The sequence below is a fragment of the Geotrypetes seraphini genome, chromosome 11 (assembly GCF_902459505.1).
Source record: "Geotrypetes seraphini chromosome 11, aGeoSer1.1, whole genome shotgun sequence".
NCBI classification, from domain to species: domain Eukaryota; kingdom Metazoa; phylum Chordata; class Amphibia; order Gymnophiona; family Dermophiidae; genus Geotrypetes; species Geotrypetes seraphini.
The window spans coordinates 52,004,589-52,022,499 of record NC_047094.1 but is presented as its reverse complement, the minus strand read 5'-3'; the positions used below and the strand labels follow the sequence as shown (position 1 = coordinate 52,022,499).

The window sequence follows — 17,911 nt, the reverse complement described above, 5'->3', positions numbered from 1 at the left end:
CACTTCAGTGGAATGAGAACCACCCTAAAAACTTAAGACATATGTGATCTTTCATTCAATTAAAAACAAACCACTTATTCTTCATTGATTCAGTAACTGGTAGTTAGTTTGGACCTTGGCTCACCTTCAGGTGGAAGAAATTTACAAATGCCTGAAATATTGCATGTTGTCCAGGGGACCGTGGTTTAACAGCAGTGAAAATTTCTTAAGTTGCTTTTGGGATTTTCCTGCTAGGACCTCTCCTGTGTTTGCTTGTAAAGTGTCTGATGGTACATTTAGATTTTTTGGGGGGGGGTTTTGTTGTTGTTTTTTAATTTATTCTCATATGCTACCTTTCAATCACTTTAGGCCATTTGCATGCATCAGATCAACCAAGCTGGATATAAAACAAGTTCTGTATTGCTAATATGGACACCAGTGGTAGCATCAGACATAGAAAATGGCATACTTTATAAATGGGGTATATCTGAACAGTTCATGCCTTACAGGTAAATTCCTTAATCGGTATACTTGTGTGCAGTATACAGTGTGTACATCTTTCATTTGATTGGGGCCCTTGCAATACTGACTGATTACTGATGCACCTTGTGAATCATTGAAAGTTCATCTTGGCACTAAAAGAAAGCGAAAGCATTTTTTAAAAATGTGATGTATGTCTGCATTTATTTTGTCTTAATTTTGCTGGAGGAAACCTTTAACATTTTGAATATTTCTTTGGCTTCATGATTTCCCGGGTTACTGTTCAATTAGCAGTATAACAAATTCTGTCTACTAGAAATGTCTCTAGTTGACAAAGTGCATATTCCCAAAAGTGGGGGGGAAAAGTCTGAGCCTTATCTTGAAAGTATATCTTTTTCATTCAAGATCTTATACTGAGCCCTGTTGTTCTCCATTGCTTGTGCATTTACTTTCTTTTGGAGCTCGTGGCAGCTGTGATGAAATTAGTAATGTTCTCCTCAAATGTGATTGATTATTGTGTGATTGTAACTTTAGTAAAGATGTATTCAAACAACTCTTTGTTCCTGGCATCTGTATGTACATTGACATGAATGGTGAGACAAATCAATATCTAACTTTAAGCAGGCTTTATATCTCAATGCAACTTAAGAACACAAGGCCAGATTCTCAAAACTTTAATGCAGTCGCTAAACTGGTTGCAGATGGTTTAGCCTGCATGCATTTTAGCAGTGGATTATCAAAATGGCTTATTGCGGTCTTTAGCAAGCTTTCTAGCAGTCTCTGACACTGCCATGCAAATAGGCTCTTGAATATTGAAACGAGCATTCCGGTGGATTCTTAATAATTGCCGAGTCATTCTCCAAAAGCAGTGTCTGCTTTTGGCGACAAAAATCAGTGACTGGTCTGGGGGTGCCGGTACAGTGACAGTATTGTTAAAAGTGCATCATGTAGCATGTGTTTTGACTGTGGCTAATGAAAAAAAAATATTTTTAAGAAGAATCATAAATTCTGTCTTTTTTTTTTTTTTGGTGGGAGTAGTAAAAGCACGCTTCTTGAGTGCATGTATTATAGCCCCCCTCGGCAGCGGGAGAGATGCCCAATCTCTCCCGCTGCCAAGAAACACCCACGAGCAGGGGGAGAAATATCCAATCTCTCCAACCGCCAACTCCTGTCGACAGCAGGAGAGATGCCCATGCTCTCCTGTTGCTATGCAACCCCCCCTCCCTTACTGTACTTTCAGAGACTGGCCGGAGGGATGCCTACTTCCTCTGGCCAGCTGGCCTGCCTCTTCAAAAGGGCAGGCCTTCCTTTCCTCGGTGTTTGAGACTCTGATTGGCCTAGGATTTTTAAGGCCCCTCCTATGGGATGCATGCATGTGGGGAAGGGCCTAAGGCTCTGGCTGGCCCCAATGCAAACAGTTCCACCCATAGGAGGGGCCTTAAACAACCTGGGCCAATCAGAGCCTCAGGCCCATCCCTGCCCAGATGCACCGAGGAGGGGAAGGCCCACCCTTTTGAAGAGGCAGGCCAGCTGGCCAGAAGAAATAGGCATCCCTCTGGCCAGCCATCTGAAGGTAAGGTAAGGGGGAAGACCATAGCCATCTCTCCTGCTACCGAGAGGGCTGTTGGGTGTTTTGTTGTTTGGTGGCAAGAGAGATTGGGCATCTCTCCCGCTGTTGGGTGGAGGGTTACTTGTGGCTCAATTTTTTGTTGTTTGGGTTTTTGTTTTTTTTTATTATTTTGCCTTTATTCTGCATATGTGCCTTTCGCTATCACCAGTGATGAGCACATGCAAATTTAGCAAATCTTTGCTACTCTCCGCCATCCTCATTTCCATGAGTGTTTTTGGAGAATGACTAGCTTTTTTAAAATCGCTACTACAACAGTGGGCTAGCGTTTTTTTAACGCAACTTTTAGAGAATCTAGGCCACAGTAACCAGTAATGTCCTGAGTTTAAGGAGCTGAAATCAAAAAATCAGTGTAGCCAAATACTCTTTTAGAGCAGCCATGCTGAGGAGTTTTTAAGAGCAGCATTTATAGAAGCTGATTCTATGGCAAGAGAGTAGAACATATGGAAAGAAATCCTATTGTCTCCGGAAGTGATGAGACAATGATTACCGTATTTTCACGCAGATAACGCGCACCCGTGTAAAACGCGTACACGGGTATAGCGCGCAGAAACCACGATTTTATGTACAAAAACTTTTGTATACCGCGCTCATGCGTATAACGCGCATGCAGCCCGACTGTCCTTTCGCCCGCCCCGACTCTCCTCTGGCCACCCCGACTCTCCTTTCGCCCTCCCCGACTCTCCGTGCGCTGTCCCGACTCTCCGTTCACCCTCCCTGACTTTCCGTGCACTGCCCCGACTCTCCGTGCGCTGTCCCGACTCTCCGTTCACCCTCCCTGACTTTCCGTGCACTGCCCCGCCTCTCCGTGCGCTGTCCCGACTCTCCGTTCACCCGCCCTGGAGCCTTAGGTCCCACCTGGGGGCGCGGCCTGAGGCACATGGTCGGTTTGGGCCCATGTGCCTCAGGCTGCGCCCCCAGGTGGGACCTAAGGCTCCAGAGCCTATTCTGATTGGCCCACGCACCTTAGGCCCCACCAGTAGGCGGAGCTTTGGGACGGATGGGCCAATCCGGCCTCATTCCGTCGTTGGCTGCCTGCCGGACAGGCGGGTTTGGCTCCCGTCTGTCCGGCCAACTACCAAAGGTACGGGGAAAGGGGGTGGGGGTGTCGTGGGGGTCGGCCAGGGGGGTCGCGGGTCGGCTGAGGGGGCGGTCGTTGGAGGGAGGGGGGTTTGCGTCGAGGGCAGGAGGGCCTGGGATCCCTCCTGCCCGTAATGTAGTGCGGGGTGGGGGGTCACCGTGGCCAGGAGGGTTTGGGCTCCCTCCTGGCCCGATATTGTCGGGGAGTTGGGGAGTCGGCCAGGCAAGAGGGCTTGGGCTCCCTCTTGCTCCAATCGTGGATGCGGGTGCGGGTGGGAGCGCGTGCGAGCGGTCGTTCGGGGTGGGGGTGCGAGCGGTCCTGCTGGGGGGGGGTGAATTGGGCGTCGGGCGGGGTGGGAACTATGTAAAAAAAATTTTGTATACCGCGCTCACGCGTATTATGCGCGGTAGGTAAAAACGCGTATAGCGCGCAAATACGGTACTACTCATCCATTACAGCAGGCAGAATCTATTTGCATACACTACTTTCATTGTATGCTAATAGATCTCGTGTAAATTCATTGGGGAAATCCTGAAAACCCGACTGGATTGCGGCCCTTGAGGAGGGACTTTGACACCCCTGCTCTGGATGATTCAGATCTGGCTGAAAGGTAATATATAAAGGAGGAATCAAATACATAAAAACAGGATGTATAAAAGACTTAAATTTGGTTTTCTGCCAGATTCTCTGTTCTAGTGTGCTTCTGTAAATAATGTTTATGTAGGAATTGGCTGCATTGGTATTTTTGTTTGAACTAGCTTCCAGCTTTGCAGCATTTTGGTGTTTTTTGGGGAGCTGCATGCTTGTAACTTCAGCCTCCAAAGCAATAACCAAACAGTTCTTGGGGCTTTGGTGTTGAGGAGATGTTGCTCAATCTGTGGATTGTACCTGTTAAGTCAGTGGTTACTAACCCTGTCCTGGAGGACCACCAGGCCAATCGGCTTTTCAGGCTAGCCCTAATGAATATGCATGGAGCAGATTTGAATGCCTGTCACTTCCATTATATGCAAATCTCTCTCATGCATATTCATTAGGGCTTGCCTGAAAACCTGATTGGCCTGGTGGTCCTCCAGGACAGGGTTGGGAACCACTGTGTTAAGTGACTACTTGACTGTCTGTTTTACTGGTACAGACTCAGCTAGCCTCTCTACCCCATCTAGGTGGAAGATAGGAAGTGACTGGCGAAAGAATCCCTGTAACTTTATGTAATAGAGAGGATAATGTTCTTCTGTCTGTTAGTCTTTCTGGACAGAAGCACATTTATTAAGACAATTTGCAAGGAAAATAGTGCAATAAGGAGAACAACCTAGTACTCTTATTTCTTAGCTGATCTGAGGGCTTTAGCCACTAGATGTCACTCTGTAGTTAGCTTTCAGTAAATCTGAATAGCAGGACAATAAAAAGTATTGTGCTTGCTGTGTTAATCCACATAAATATGGAGCAATAAAGGGCAACAAACAAGTTGTAGTGACAAAAGTGGAATAAAAATGAACAAAATGACTTCTTCAGTAAAAGTAAGTCAAGGGGCCAGGCTCAGGGACTTCAAAATGGCATTACTCAGGAGCTGGGGACTGTGTTTTAATGGGAATCTTAGCATAGTCAATCCAGCTGTGCAGCAAAGGGTAACATTAAAACGTGTCTTAAACAAAAAGGTTTTTCATTTACACCCCACATTTGAAAATGTTTAAATGATTCTCTAACTGCTCTAACCCTGCATTACTACAGAATACCTGGGAACTTCTACAGGTGTGAAGAAAGTTTGCCTTTCCAGTGACTCCCAATTATGAAGGCTTTATTTCAAATCTAATCTTAATTTTATATACCGAAGCTCAACTCGGTTTGCAGTGCATTAAAAAATGAAACATAAGTAAAAACTGTGGGATAGTCCTTTGGCCTGCTTTAACAATTGATAGTTAATGATTTGGCCTAGAGCTGCCAAGTGCTTTGCTGTTGACTGATACCTTGGTGTAGATTTTCTTAGACTAAAAATGCTGGAGCAAAACACTGAAACCTGGCATGTATGTAAAGGCAGAATTCACTGCTATATGGATAAAAGTCAAATTTCCTCTTGTAAATAGACATGAGCAGATCCTATCACTGCAAGTCACCTTTTTAATAAAGACCTTATTTTTTCTGTATTTGATGTGCATAAATTGGTTGCTGCTTTTAGCTTCTGAATAAAAGAATAAAATGATCTAGCAGTGCCCTTGAAGCCTTTTTTTTTTTCCTTCTTCAGCCCTGCCTGTAATAATATAAATGTTTTCAGCTGGAATTAAATTAGCAGACCTAGTCAACTGCTCCCTCCCAGGCCTGAGCCAGTTGCCAACATCAAACGTACACAGCACTTGTACAGATTAAAGTGCTGTCAAACAAAAATGTGTTTTATTATTTTAAAAAATGGTTGATGGCACTGAGCAGTACTTTAACTGTCGCACGATGAAAGGCTTCCTGCTCAAATTTATAGAAGGCTTACATACACTTTCTTTTTTATCGTACTAACAAAAGTCATCTAAAGGTGGTAATGTGCATAAATAAAATGGAGCTCTTACAGGGCAAATGTTGTGGAATAATTCTTGTGTTTAATCCTGCCTCCTCAGGTGCCAGGTTTATTCAGGACCTAGAGAGAGAGTTGCGCAGGGACAGAAATTTCACCCATCCCTGCCCATTCCCAAAGGACTCTTATCTTTGCCTACCTGTACCTGGTCAGAGATTTTCTATACTCATGGAAATTGATCTTATTACATGCAGCCCTCTGCTTCCTCCCAACCCTTCCTGTGTTGGGTTTGTTTGGTGGTATTCACTATTTAGCTGATGCGTAACCTGGGTTGGCCACTGTTGGAAACAGGATACTGGGCTTGATGGACCTTCATTCTGGCCTGCTCTGGCAATTCTTATGTTTTTATGAGAGGTCCAAGCCCCATTCTGATGCTCCAGTTGCCTCTCTCTGGATTCCAAGCCTCGCTCTGGAGTCAGAGACAGCATTTATTGACAATTCCATCTCTTAAAATTATAAATACTAGAAGACAATTTATCTTTTCTGTTACTGCACCACAAATGTGGAATTCCTTGCCAATCTACCTAAGAAAAGAGCATGATATTGAAAAATTCAAGATTAATTTAAAAACGTTCCTTTTTAAAGACGCCTTTGATTAATAACTTATAATCTGGATCACAATAATTTAATAATTAAAAAAAAAAAAATTTCCCACCTTATGTTTTTCCCCATCCTTCTTTTTATTACATTTTGTAGTTCTTATCCCCTTCTCCCTTTATTCATGTTTTGTTAAATATGTATTTAGGATTTTTTTTTTTTCTTTTAAATTAATTTTTAAGGTCATGTATATTTAATGTTTTAATTTCTATTTTTTATATTGTAATATTAATTATTTCTATTTATATATATGTATGTTCATCGCTTTGAAAAAAAGACAAAGCGATTAATCAAAAATTTTAATAAACTTGAAACTTGACAACACCACTGTGAGAATCTCATGGCACCTTCTTTCAAATCCGTGGAAGCATGTGGCTTTCATGGGAGTCCTATGCCTGTGCAACTCTCTAGGCCAGTATGATGACCCTTAACTGCACTTTTAAATATAAACAGGTCCTGTGCAGTTAGTCATGAAGGAGAGGACACAAGGCATCTGTGCAGAAAAGGAAGTGATCCTTGCCCTGACAGATGGCTTTAAAATGGTGAGGAAAGAGTGGCCATAGATTGACATCATAAAATTAATCAAGGAGCTTTCATTGGCAGTTCAACACACAACAGCTTTATTTGTAAGCTTCACTAAGGGGATCTGTTTACTAAAGGGTGTTGAGTCCTTTTTTTAAAAAAAATAAGTTCAAGTAAGTTTTTATTGAATTAAAAATATAAAACATGGGGATGCAAGTCCTTAACATATAGCTATTGCAGGAAAACAAGTTATACAAACATGTTAAAGCATTCTTAAGTATTTTTCTGTGTGCTAAAATTGTATATTTTTTAAGAATCACCGAGGGGGCATGGAAGCATTAGCTAACATTATGACTACGGCTCACAAACTGACTACTGTAGAGTTAACAGTAAATCCAGCAGCTCCTAAATAGGAGGCACTAAGTGCTCCTGTGTTAACTTTCTATAGGTACCATGAGAACATTAGTGTATTATTCCTGTCCCAGCTGCGATAATTTTTAAGCACCATTCTGACCTTAGGTGCATCTTTCTTCAAATTAGTCCCCTTATTTTCTAACTTCTGTTACTCTATCTTATCTATCTATATCAGGGATCTCAAAGTCCCTCCTTGAGGGCCGCAATCCAGTCGGGTTTTCAGGATTTCCCCAATGAATATGCATGAGATCTATGTGCATGCACTGCTTTCAATGCATATTCATTGGGGAAATCCTGAAAACCCGACTGGATTGCAGCCCTCAAGGAGGGACTTTGAGATCCATGATCTATATGCTCTCTCTTTGCTTACATTTATTGGGGTCTTTTACTAAGGCATGCTAGCCGATTTAAAACGTGCTAAATGCTACCATGCCCATTATATTCTATGGACGCTAGTGTGCCTTAGTAAAAGACCCCCTTAATTATTAAAATGTTATATTGTGTTTCATAAGAATATAAAAATTGCCATACTGGGCCAGACTGAAGGTCCATCAAGCATAGTATCCTGTTTCCAACAGTGGCCATTAGTAGGCACTAAGCTTTAGTAAAAGGTCCCCTAAGTGATGTAATATGCACTCATTTTAAACAGTTGGCCAGATCTGCTGTTTCAATTCTAAACACCTTATAGCTTGATATTTTAAACAGCTGTTGCCACTGCTCCATCCTCTGTGTGTCTGCCTACTCCTCACTCCACCTGAGTCATCTATGCTGTGAAGCTTTGTGATGCTGAGTCATTGATTAGCTGTATCACTGTGAGCCACTGGCATGGTCAACTAAGCCGATGAAACGCCGGACATAATCTTATCTGAGGCATGACGGCTCTGTTCATCAAGGACTGCAAATGGACTTGGTACCAGTATAACAAAAATGTGCAAATGAACTGGGTTTCTGACCATAGTTGGCTGAAGGGAAAGTGGAGAGGACTTGTACTGCTTCTGTGTAGTTAAAATCCAAGTGGTTTACATATTTTGTACCTGCGGCAATGGACCAGAGTTGTCGTGAAATAAATAAATTGCTCTGGCCTAACTATGCTGTTCAGTCCTTCAGCAGCCAATGTCACACTAGTGCTGCCTCCTATACACCCCTGATCCACACAAGAAGCTCCTACCTCAACAATTTGTCCCCTTATAGGGAAGGATGACCCCTAACAATCATAACTCAGCGTTAATTTGGTGATATCAGAGCCATTTTGGATTCTGGTACCTTCTAGGTGGCAGCAAGGAGGATCTCTGCTGCCTGAGGGACCTTTGGCCACCAGTAAGGACCTTCAGGGTAAGTCCCAAGGTTGGGGAATATGTGGTGGGGGGGTTTATGAGAGGGGTGGGGCACGGGGGGGGGGACTGCTGATGTGGGTTAAGAGTGCAGGGGTTCTGTGGCTGGTGGCATGACATTGAACAGGGATACTGAAGGGGAGAACAGTGCCACTTCAACTCTGTTACCAGACTGCCTGTATGGTAGGCTCAGCCCTCCAGATGCAGTTCCGAGCTCGGTGAGGTTCGTGGGGGGGGCAGGACTGGGGGTGGAGCTGGAGGTAGAATGGGGTGGGGTTGGGGGTGAAACGGGGCAGGACCAGGTGTCATCTTTTCTTATAGAGGAAATCTGGCAACCTAATTATGAAGTAGGATGTTTAATATGGATGCTGAGCTACTGCTCTGTGGGATCAGCCTTACTTTCTATGACTGGTGTTTAGGGAGTAAGTTAGGGGGATGGAGAAGAGAAAAAGATCCTGTTTTCTGGATTAAGTTTGTATTGTTTAACCATTATTTGGGGAAAGGAATGAAATGTACACAGGATTTTATGGCTGGAATATGGGCCTTGGAGTCTCAGCTCTGTTAAGCTTAAAAATAGGGAAAATAATTATATTTATTAGTTATTTAGATTTCTATCCCATCCTCCCGTGAGCTCAGTCAGAACGGGTTACAAAAGCACATTCACAGTAGATTAGAATAGAGTATATTACAGGTAAATAGTTATATAATTATTAATGGTACATTACATTGGACAGCTATGGTAACATAGGACAAGACAGGATGCAGAGAGATGTTCATAGCATCACAGGAGGTGTTTCCTGCTGATTTTAAACTGTTCATTGAAAGAAGAGAGTAAAGGAGAGCTGCTTGCTGAAGGTAGTTAGATGAAGAGGAAGATTTTTACTGTTCTTTGCAAATAAAGCCTCATGACTCCGGATCCCAGCCTGACTCTGATGGCCTGATTGGACAGAAATGGAAAGGGGGGGGCTTGATAAAAGTGACTTGCCCAGAGCCACAAGGAGCGGCAGTGGGAACTGCAACCCAGTTCCCCAGGTTCTCAGGCCTTTGCACTAACCACTAAGCTACTAAGTTACAGTATATGAAGAAAAATTACAGCTTCCACTTACTAATGTGACATTTAGAGAAAATAAAAGTTTGTTTCTCGCAAGATTTTCACTTTTGTAAAGACAGATTGCACAGAGGGGACTCCACCCCTTCTTGTGTCATCACTCTGGGAACAGGATAGATGGGGACTGTAACGCTGAATATGGTCTTTATCTACCATCATGTTCTCTGTTTCTAAACATTTCTTTTATTTTCTTTTTAAAGTAAACTGGGTGTGAAATGTTATTTAAAATGTTACGTGATGGTGATTCCAAGACAAATATCATCAAACCCATTGCTTTTTCATTTTTGATGTTTTACATTAAAAATAACAAGTATTGCTGGATAATGACTGAATGGGTCCATGCTCCAAGTTTATTCAAAATTTGTTATACTGCCTGATCGGGCTTCTAGGCGGAGTACATTAAAAAAATATATAATATAGTTAAAAATTAAAAGATACAGACGGAACTGGGGGCTATTGAACAACAGAACAGAACTTTTTGGATGTACATGTACAAAAGTAAAAGAACATAAAAGGGAAAACCAGAAGGAGGAGGGAAAAAAGAAGCTGATCCTCCAATTGTCCTTATGTTCCAAATGCATCGTTAAACAAGAAAGTTTTTAATTTGGACTTCAACTGGATTAAGGTAGTTTCATCTCTTAAATAACTTGGTGAGGAATTCCAGCGAGAGGGGCCAAAGCAAATGTATGTTCTCCGTCAGCAAGACTAACCCTTGAAACCCAAGAGAGCAGTGAGCTGTGTGTCAGTTCATCCTTTGTCCTCATGCATCCCCATTTCACAACAGGAACAGGTTGTCCTGCTTGTACTGTGTAATGGCCAGCAAGTGTATGGTTTAAACTAGCTCAGCGTAGTCTATGGCTCCTGCCTTTGCAGGAGGAGCTGGTCCGTTGCAGTATGTCCCAGCTTTGCAAAGACTTGGAACTGCGTAGGTATTAAATTCAACACAAGCTTCCAGTCCCAGCCAGCTGCATAATATGTCATTACTTATTCTCTCCTGTGCTCTCTATACTTGTCCTCTGCCAGGACAGTGGGTGTCAGGTTATGCCATTCAGATCCCCTCCAACCTCATCTTTTCACATTTCACCTCTCATAACAGAGATTTAGAAGAATGTACATGCTGAACTTAACCATAGCATGAAAATCAGTTTTTGTATTTTTATATCAATTGTAAAATACATTCTCCGAGGACAAGCAGGCGGTATATTTTCACATATGGGTGACGTCCACAGAGCCTTGTATGAACATATACCAAAGTTTACTGTCACTTTAAAACTTTAGCACTGTTCATACTGCATGTGCGCATGGTGCTCGTGCCTTCCTGCCCGACGTTGGCTCCTGGGGCCTTCAGTTCTTTATTTTCTGTGGAGCAAAGAAGCTGTTTTTCAAACACTCCTGTGTATAGTAAATATTTTCACTTTAGGTGCCTTCCTGTACCATTTTTTCTGCATAATTTTTTGTTTAATTGCATTTGATGAACTTTTCCCATTTCTGTGTGTGGGGGGGGGGGAGGGTTGAGCCTTCGGGCAGTTTTCTGCCTCTAACGCAACAGGGAGCTTCAACTCCTTTTCAGAAACTATTCTACTCAACCTCCCCTACAATTGAGTCCTTTGATTTAGTGTTGGCAGTATTCCCATCAATGTTCCCAATGCCCATTTTTTTTCAAGAAGTGTTCTCATTGTAACAGGACCATTTCAGACTCAGACCCTCACAACTGGTGGGTGCAGTGTCTTGGTCCTGAGCATCGGGGTATTTCTTGTAATCTCTGTAGACGCAGGCAAAAACAGGCTCTTGAGGCTCATTAAATCCAAATTGAGAAACTCTTTGGGCCTACCTCTACCACGTCTACAGACTCATTACCAGCCCAAACGCCTCCTCCATTGACATCAATGCTGGTGTCCATTCAACCGCCGGTTCTTTCCAGACTTATGGCTCTTCTTCTTCTACATATCAGACCTCGATGGACTTCCAGAAAAAAATCTAAGAATAATCGATACCTTCTAGAAGAACTTGCACCTCTTAACCATCATCAACTCCTCAGAAGCAGATCAGAGCGTTCTCCATCACTACAGATACTTTCTCCAACTGGGCATTCTCCTGTATCTAAGTCCCCAGTGCCTCAACATCAGTCTGACTGTACCTTTGACTACATTGGTATTGGCACCGTCCCTGCAGGACCAAATTAAAGTCCTATTGTAGCAGGAATTGCCATCCTTTCTACAGTATCGCACTCTGCCTCCCTTGACACAACACATTTCAGCTTTAGCCCAGCTTGACATACTTCAGCCAGTTGCTGCTTTGCAGCCTTTACCTCCTCAATGTCATTCTTCATCACAAAGTCATGATTCAACACCTTGACGCAAAATCTATATTCAAGCGTCAATCTTCCATGTCTCAATATTGAACTTCTTGACAACATTCGCTTCATGCCTCTTCATCTAGGCATATGTCCCAAGCATCCTCTCGACACTCCAGTTATTTCCAACAGTACTAACTTAGAATGAAGGTTCTCTCCTTCATCCCAACCTACGCTCATTGGCGCTCACAGCCCGGTATCTATCTACCCAGACAGATACTTTTCCTCTATCACCTTCAGTCTTGAACATTGTTGAGGCATCCAGAAAACCATCTACTAGATGATGTTACCAATTTAAATGGACAGAATTTTCTATATGGTGTGATCTCCATTCCTTGGATCCATCACATGTCCTCTACTGTCTCTGCTAGACTACATCCTTTATCTTATCAATTCTGGACTTCAAACTTCTTCTGTACATGTCAATCTAAGTGCAATCAGCGCTTTTCATACTCAGTTGAAGAGTAGACCCATCTTGCTGCAACTATTGGTCTCCAGATTCATGAAGGGTCTTTACCACACCAAGCTTCCACTGAGCTCACCACCTGTGGAATGGGATTTGAATATTGTTCTTTCTATGCTCATGAAACCACCATTTGAACCCCTCTTATCTGCTTCACTAAAATACCTCAACTGGAAAGTTACTTTCCTGATTGCATTTATTTCTGCACATCGAGTCAGTGAATTACAAACAGTGGTATCAAATCCATCCTATACCAGATTTTATCACAACAAAGCTGTCCTCTGTACTCAGGTGAAGTTTTTACTGAAAGTGGTCTCTGAATTTCATCTCATCCAGTCCATTGTTTAACCGTTTTCTTTTTGAAATCACTTGCACATCCTGGGGAGTCAGCTCTCCATACCCTGGGCTGTAAAAGAGCGCTTGCCTACTACTTGGATCGAACCAAATGACATAGGACTATATCTCAACTGTCTCCTTTGACCCTCACAGTTTGGGAGTTCCAGTTACCAAGAGGACTATTTCATGCTGGCTAGCAAATTACATAAACCAAAGACAAAGAAAAATACTGCAGACGGATGCACAAGATGCAGGGATAGTTTATTTTAAACTGTTGTGTACAAATGAACCACTTGATGTAAAAAATTAGACCCAACATGGTCTGTGTTTCGAACAAACACTCTTCCTCAGGGGTCCCAAAAAATAGTGGTTATAAAAGACACACAACAAATGCCTGATCTGTATGTTGTGTACTTGGGTGGTGATAATGTACAGCTGCCCGCGGATTCCTCCATGCTTTCTTTCTGCCATGGTCTAAGCCCAAGAGGAAATAGGAAGTTGTGTCATTGGGGGGCAGAGCACAGCAGAAGGAACTTGTGGAGGAGGCTGCAGGCAGTGCTTTGGTCAGTTTGTCAGCGAAATGGGGAAGAAAGGGTGACGTCGGACTAGCACCGAAAGAAGGGGAAAGGCAAGACATACCTGACGAGGAAGCCCTCTGAACCAGCTAGGCTTTCTTTTTTTTAGTAGAATAGGGGAGTGGTTTAAAGAAGTTCCAGACTGGGGGTGGGGGAGGTGACATTAAGGGGAAGAACTTGTGGGGCCCAGAAACAGGAGATTTAGAAAGATGGTGGGCAAAGGTCTGGAGGGAGACAAGATAAAAGAAGTTGGATGCGGGGTGGTGTGGAGGGAGGGAGAGAGAGCCTTGAAGCGAGGACTGTTGGGAAGAAAAAGGAAGAGATGGTGTACCTGGGTGAGGGAGGGAAAGATATAGGATGGGAGAGTAGGGTAGTTGGGAAGAGAAAGGGGGAGATGGTGGACCTTGGAGAAAGAGAGATGGGAGGGCAGTTAGGAAGAGAAAGGGAGAGAAGTTATACCTTGACATGGAAGGGAGGGAAATGTTAATTCTGGAGGTGGAAAGGAGAGAGAGATGCAGCATCTCTTCCCCCCCCCCCTATCTTATTCAGCATCAAGGAGGTAGGGAAGAAGAACAGAAAAGAGAGGGAGAAATGTTGAACCATGGGGTGGGATGAGAGAAAGAAGAAGAGATGTACCCATGGGAGGGCAGGAAGGGAGATGGGATATGAAGATGCTAGAGGATGGGGAGAAAGGGACAGAAAGATATAGCCTGGCAAAAATGGCGAGAGGGAGGAGGATTCTGGAAATAATGAAACCATGTGGAAGAGGTCAAAAGGGAGATGACAAGAAGATGAATGAGACAACAGTGAGAGAGAAGTGAGTATAGTGGTAAAAATGTGGTAATGGGGAGTAGATAGAAGGAAACAGAGACTGGGAAAGGAGTGAGACAGGAAATGGGAAAGCTAGAGCATGAGAAATGGAGATGGAAAGTTTGTGGGTGCTGAAAAGTAAAAGGTGAAATTTGAATGGATGGAGAGGCATAAAAGAAAAAAAAGGTGGGAAGAGCTAAAAAGGAAAGATCAAAATATCAAAGACAAGAACAGACGGAATGAAACAAGACAGAATAAAGGAGCAAAGGCATATGGACAGCAACCAATAGAAAGAGAATTATCAGAAGACACAGGAAAGCAGAAGTGACTAAATGGGACCAACATGATGGAAAAATAAAATGTCCAGACAAAAGTAGAAAAAGTATTTTATTTTAGATTTATTAACTGGACTATGTTAGCTTTAGGATATGTTTATCGCAGATCTTTGTTTTGTGTTCAGTGGTTTAGCAGATAGCTAATGGGGGAAGGGAGGAGGTCGGGAAGGAGAACAGTGGCCCTCAGACCAAAATGGATGATCACCAAATTTTCTCCCTGCCCTTCCCCAGGCCCCTTTCCCAAATGCAAAATATAAATAATTAAGCAGATGGGGTATCCCAGAGCCCTGGTAGTTGAAGACCTCTTCCATTAGTCAGAATTCTCCAAGCTCTGCAGCTGGTGACAGCTCAGGGACACTGCTGCTAGCTGCAGAGCTTGCAGATTTCTGGCTGCCAGACCAGAGGAGGTGGGATCCCTGCCAGCAAGTGATATGGCTAATTTTAGGAGATTCTGGGCCCAGAAGCCCCTGTGTGTTCAGTACAAAAAGTGCATATCTGGTTTTTCTTTCTCTTGCTGAGTTTAATTTATTGGGGTTCCCAGTTCTATATTTGGGAAAGGTCTGTGTTTTGTGTGTGAAGAAGTCGTTTATTGTTGTTTTTATGTGTGGTAGTTATGGCAGACGAGGAGATTAGAGGGAGGAGGCACGGAGGAGAGAGAAGAGTCCTCTCCTTAATTTCTGACCTGGGCCCCAGCATGTCTAAAACCAGTCTTGAATGCAAGGGAGAGATGGAAAACTGCTACACAGGAAGATAGGAGGGAGGGGGGGGGGAAGACAGAAGAATTGTTGCACATGTGCTGGAGAATAGGAAGGGAGATGCAACAAAGAGGTAGAAAGGGGTGAGAGAGAGAAATCCTGCATATGGTGGAGGGGATGGAGATATGCATGGAGAAGAGAGAAGGAGAAATGTTGGACATAGAGTGGAGAGCAGGGAGAGATGGTGCATGAGGAGAGAGAAAGAGTATGTGGTGCAGTGGTTAGAGCTACAGCCTCTGCAACCTGAGGTTGTAGGTTCAAATCCCATGCTACTCCATGTGACCCAGGGCAAGTCACTTAATCCCCTCCATTGCCCCCGATACCTTAGATAGAGTGTGAGCCCACCAGGACAGAAAGGGAAAAATGATTGAGTACCTGAATGTAAACCACTTAGACTATAAGTGGTATATAAATACTAAAAATAAATAAATAAATGATAATGGAGGGGAGGAAGGGAGAGATGCTGCAAGGAGGGAAATAGAGAAGTTTGACCCAGGGCACAAGGCAGGGAGAGATAGAAGAGAGATGGTAGACAGCAGAAAAGAAATGTTGGATAGGACAGTGGAAAGGAAGGTACAGAGATGGAAGATGAGCATAGAGAAAGAAGAAAACATCAAATGGGCAGGAGACCCTGGTGATGGAGTTAACAAAAGACAAACAGAAACCAGAGCCTGGGACCAACATGATTTGAATAATAAAATAACCAGACAACAAAAGGTTGAAAAATAATTGTATTTTCTGTTTTGTGTATACAGTACACTTCTCCCTCCGTATTCGCGGTTTCAGCAATCGCGGTTTCGATTATTCGCGGTTTTTAGCTTGCTGGCGCCTCCCTCCAAATTACGTCAGCTTGCATAGAGAAATCGCTGATTACAAGCATTTACAGAGAAAATCGCCGACTCCCAGCACTTTCTTCACCGTGTTTTGCCTCTCCTTCAGGAACAGGCCAGGTCTCCCACCATGTTATTCGCGGTTTCACCATATTCACAATGGTTTTTAATAGAAAACAGCGAATAACATATGAAAAAGTTATTCGCAGGTCTGATAATCCCCTATCACAGCGAATATGGAGGGAGAAGTGTATGTCAGATTTGAAATGTGTATCCTGCCAGAACTGGTGTTAGGCAAGAAACATGAGCTAGGACCTAAAAGAGAAGAAAGTCTTCTTAAAAAAAAAAAAAAAAAAATTTGTTTACACCACAGCGTGGGCATGGGGTTGTAATATTGTTACACTGTGAATGTTAAACTAACCAGTTCTAATCTGTCTGGGAGGAAAGGATATAAAATGAAATAAATAAAATGACTTAAAAAAATTATATGGGCTGTTAAAAAATGATCAGCCCCGGGTGTCACATACCCTAGGTACGCCACTGGCTACAACTTTAGTAAAAGGCTACAAATAGATCCCTACTTGCCCTTTTGGTCTAGGCAAGCTGTCACAGAATTACCTTCACTGTGTTTATTATACTGCATATGAGGATTCACACCTGAATACCTTTGAAATTATACCATCTTTAAACTTTTGGAACCTATCTACAGTACTGGTTTTATGTTATTTAGCGAGTAAAAAAAACACCTCACTCAGAAGCAGCACACAGGGCCAGTAACTTCATCATGCACATTTCACAAAATCGAAGAACGGAGCACATTGTGTTTTGCAGTATAAGCAGGCGCACACTGAGCACTGCATTGCTGGGGAAGAAAAGCCCCAAGATCAAAGAGCTAAATCAGCGTCTCATCTCGGCCTCGAGAAAATCCCCAAGTTGTGCTGGAGTGGTTGCTGTCAGCAGATCGTGACGCGCTACGAAGAAAGTAGCCCCGTGTTAATGAATTTGCACAGCCCCCCCCCTGCGTCATGCAGCAAGGGCAACCGTTCCGCTGCACTGTCTCAGGAGGAGCGAGATAATGAGATCGGACAGGCCCCGCCCACCGCAGCAAAGAGTGGAATTCCCGCACGGGGTGGGGAGGAGCTGAAGGTGGTTCCACCCGGGCAGTCACCGGCGCAGTAGGAGCGAGATAATGAGATCGGACAGGCCCCGCCCACCGCAGCAGAGAGTGGAATTCCCGCACGGGGTGGGGAGGAGCTGAAGGTGGTTCCATCCGGGCAGTCACCGGCGGGAGGGAGGCTGCAGTTTTACGGTTCAAATTAGAATTCCTTAGCTTTTTACGGTGCAAGACAGAAGAAAATTAAATCAGCGTCAAGAACTGAAGCTTCTTCTGTTTTAAAAGTAGCACAATCATCCTCCCTTTTCTTTTCTGGGATTTGTAGACAGGTTGTCTTCAGAAAATCATATCTGCAAGGCTCCCACTGCAATAAAGGTAGAAGTAAAGAACAATTAATATTTATGTTCATCAATAACAGTTTGTTTTAATATTTAATATGCCTTGGACATAAAAAAAAAAAAAAAAAAAGAAAGAAAATGCTAAGCTCCATACTTGTGGCACAGCTTTCAAACATTATTCATCTGAACCGGTTGCAAGAAGTACTGTTTGTTAAGTGGTTTTTTAAAATTCGTTAAACGGTTCCTCCCCCCCCCCCCCCAATTCTTTTAGCATCAGCATCTGCTGCAGTCATGTTAACAAGCTTCTGT

The 17,911-nt window shown here is 43.3% G+C and overlaps 1 protein-coding gene across 6 annotated transcripts in view; it reads left to right on the top strand.

Annotated features, from left to right (window-relative positions):
* TBC1D24 (TBC1 domain family member 24) overlaps positions 1–1,047 on the top strand; it is a 59,813-nt gene extending 58,766 nt beyond the window's left edge. For 5 of the 6 annotated variants that reach the window (XM_033963978.1, XM_033963979.1, XM_033963981.1 and 2 more), the window contains exon 9: positions 349–1,047. In XM_033963978.1, the coding sequence (XP_033819869.1) occupies positions 349–492 (144 nt within the window). In that variant the 3' untranslated portion in view covers positions 493–1,047. The remainder of the gene's footprint in view (positions 1–348) is intronic. The other variant, XM_033963983.1, reaches the window with a different exon arrangement.
* The last annotated feature ends 16,864 nt before the right edge of the window (positions 1,048–17,911 follow it).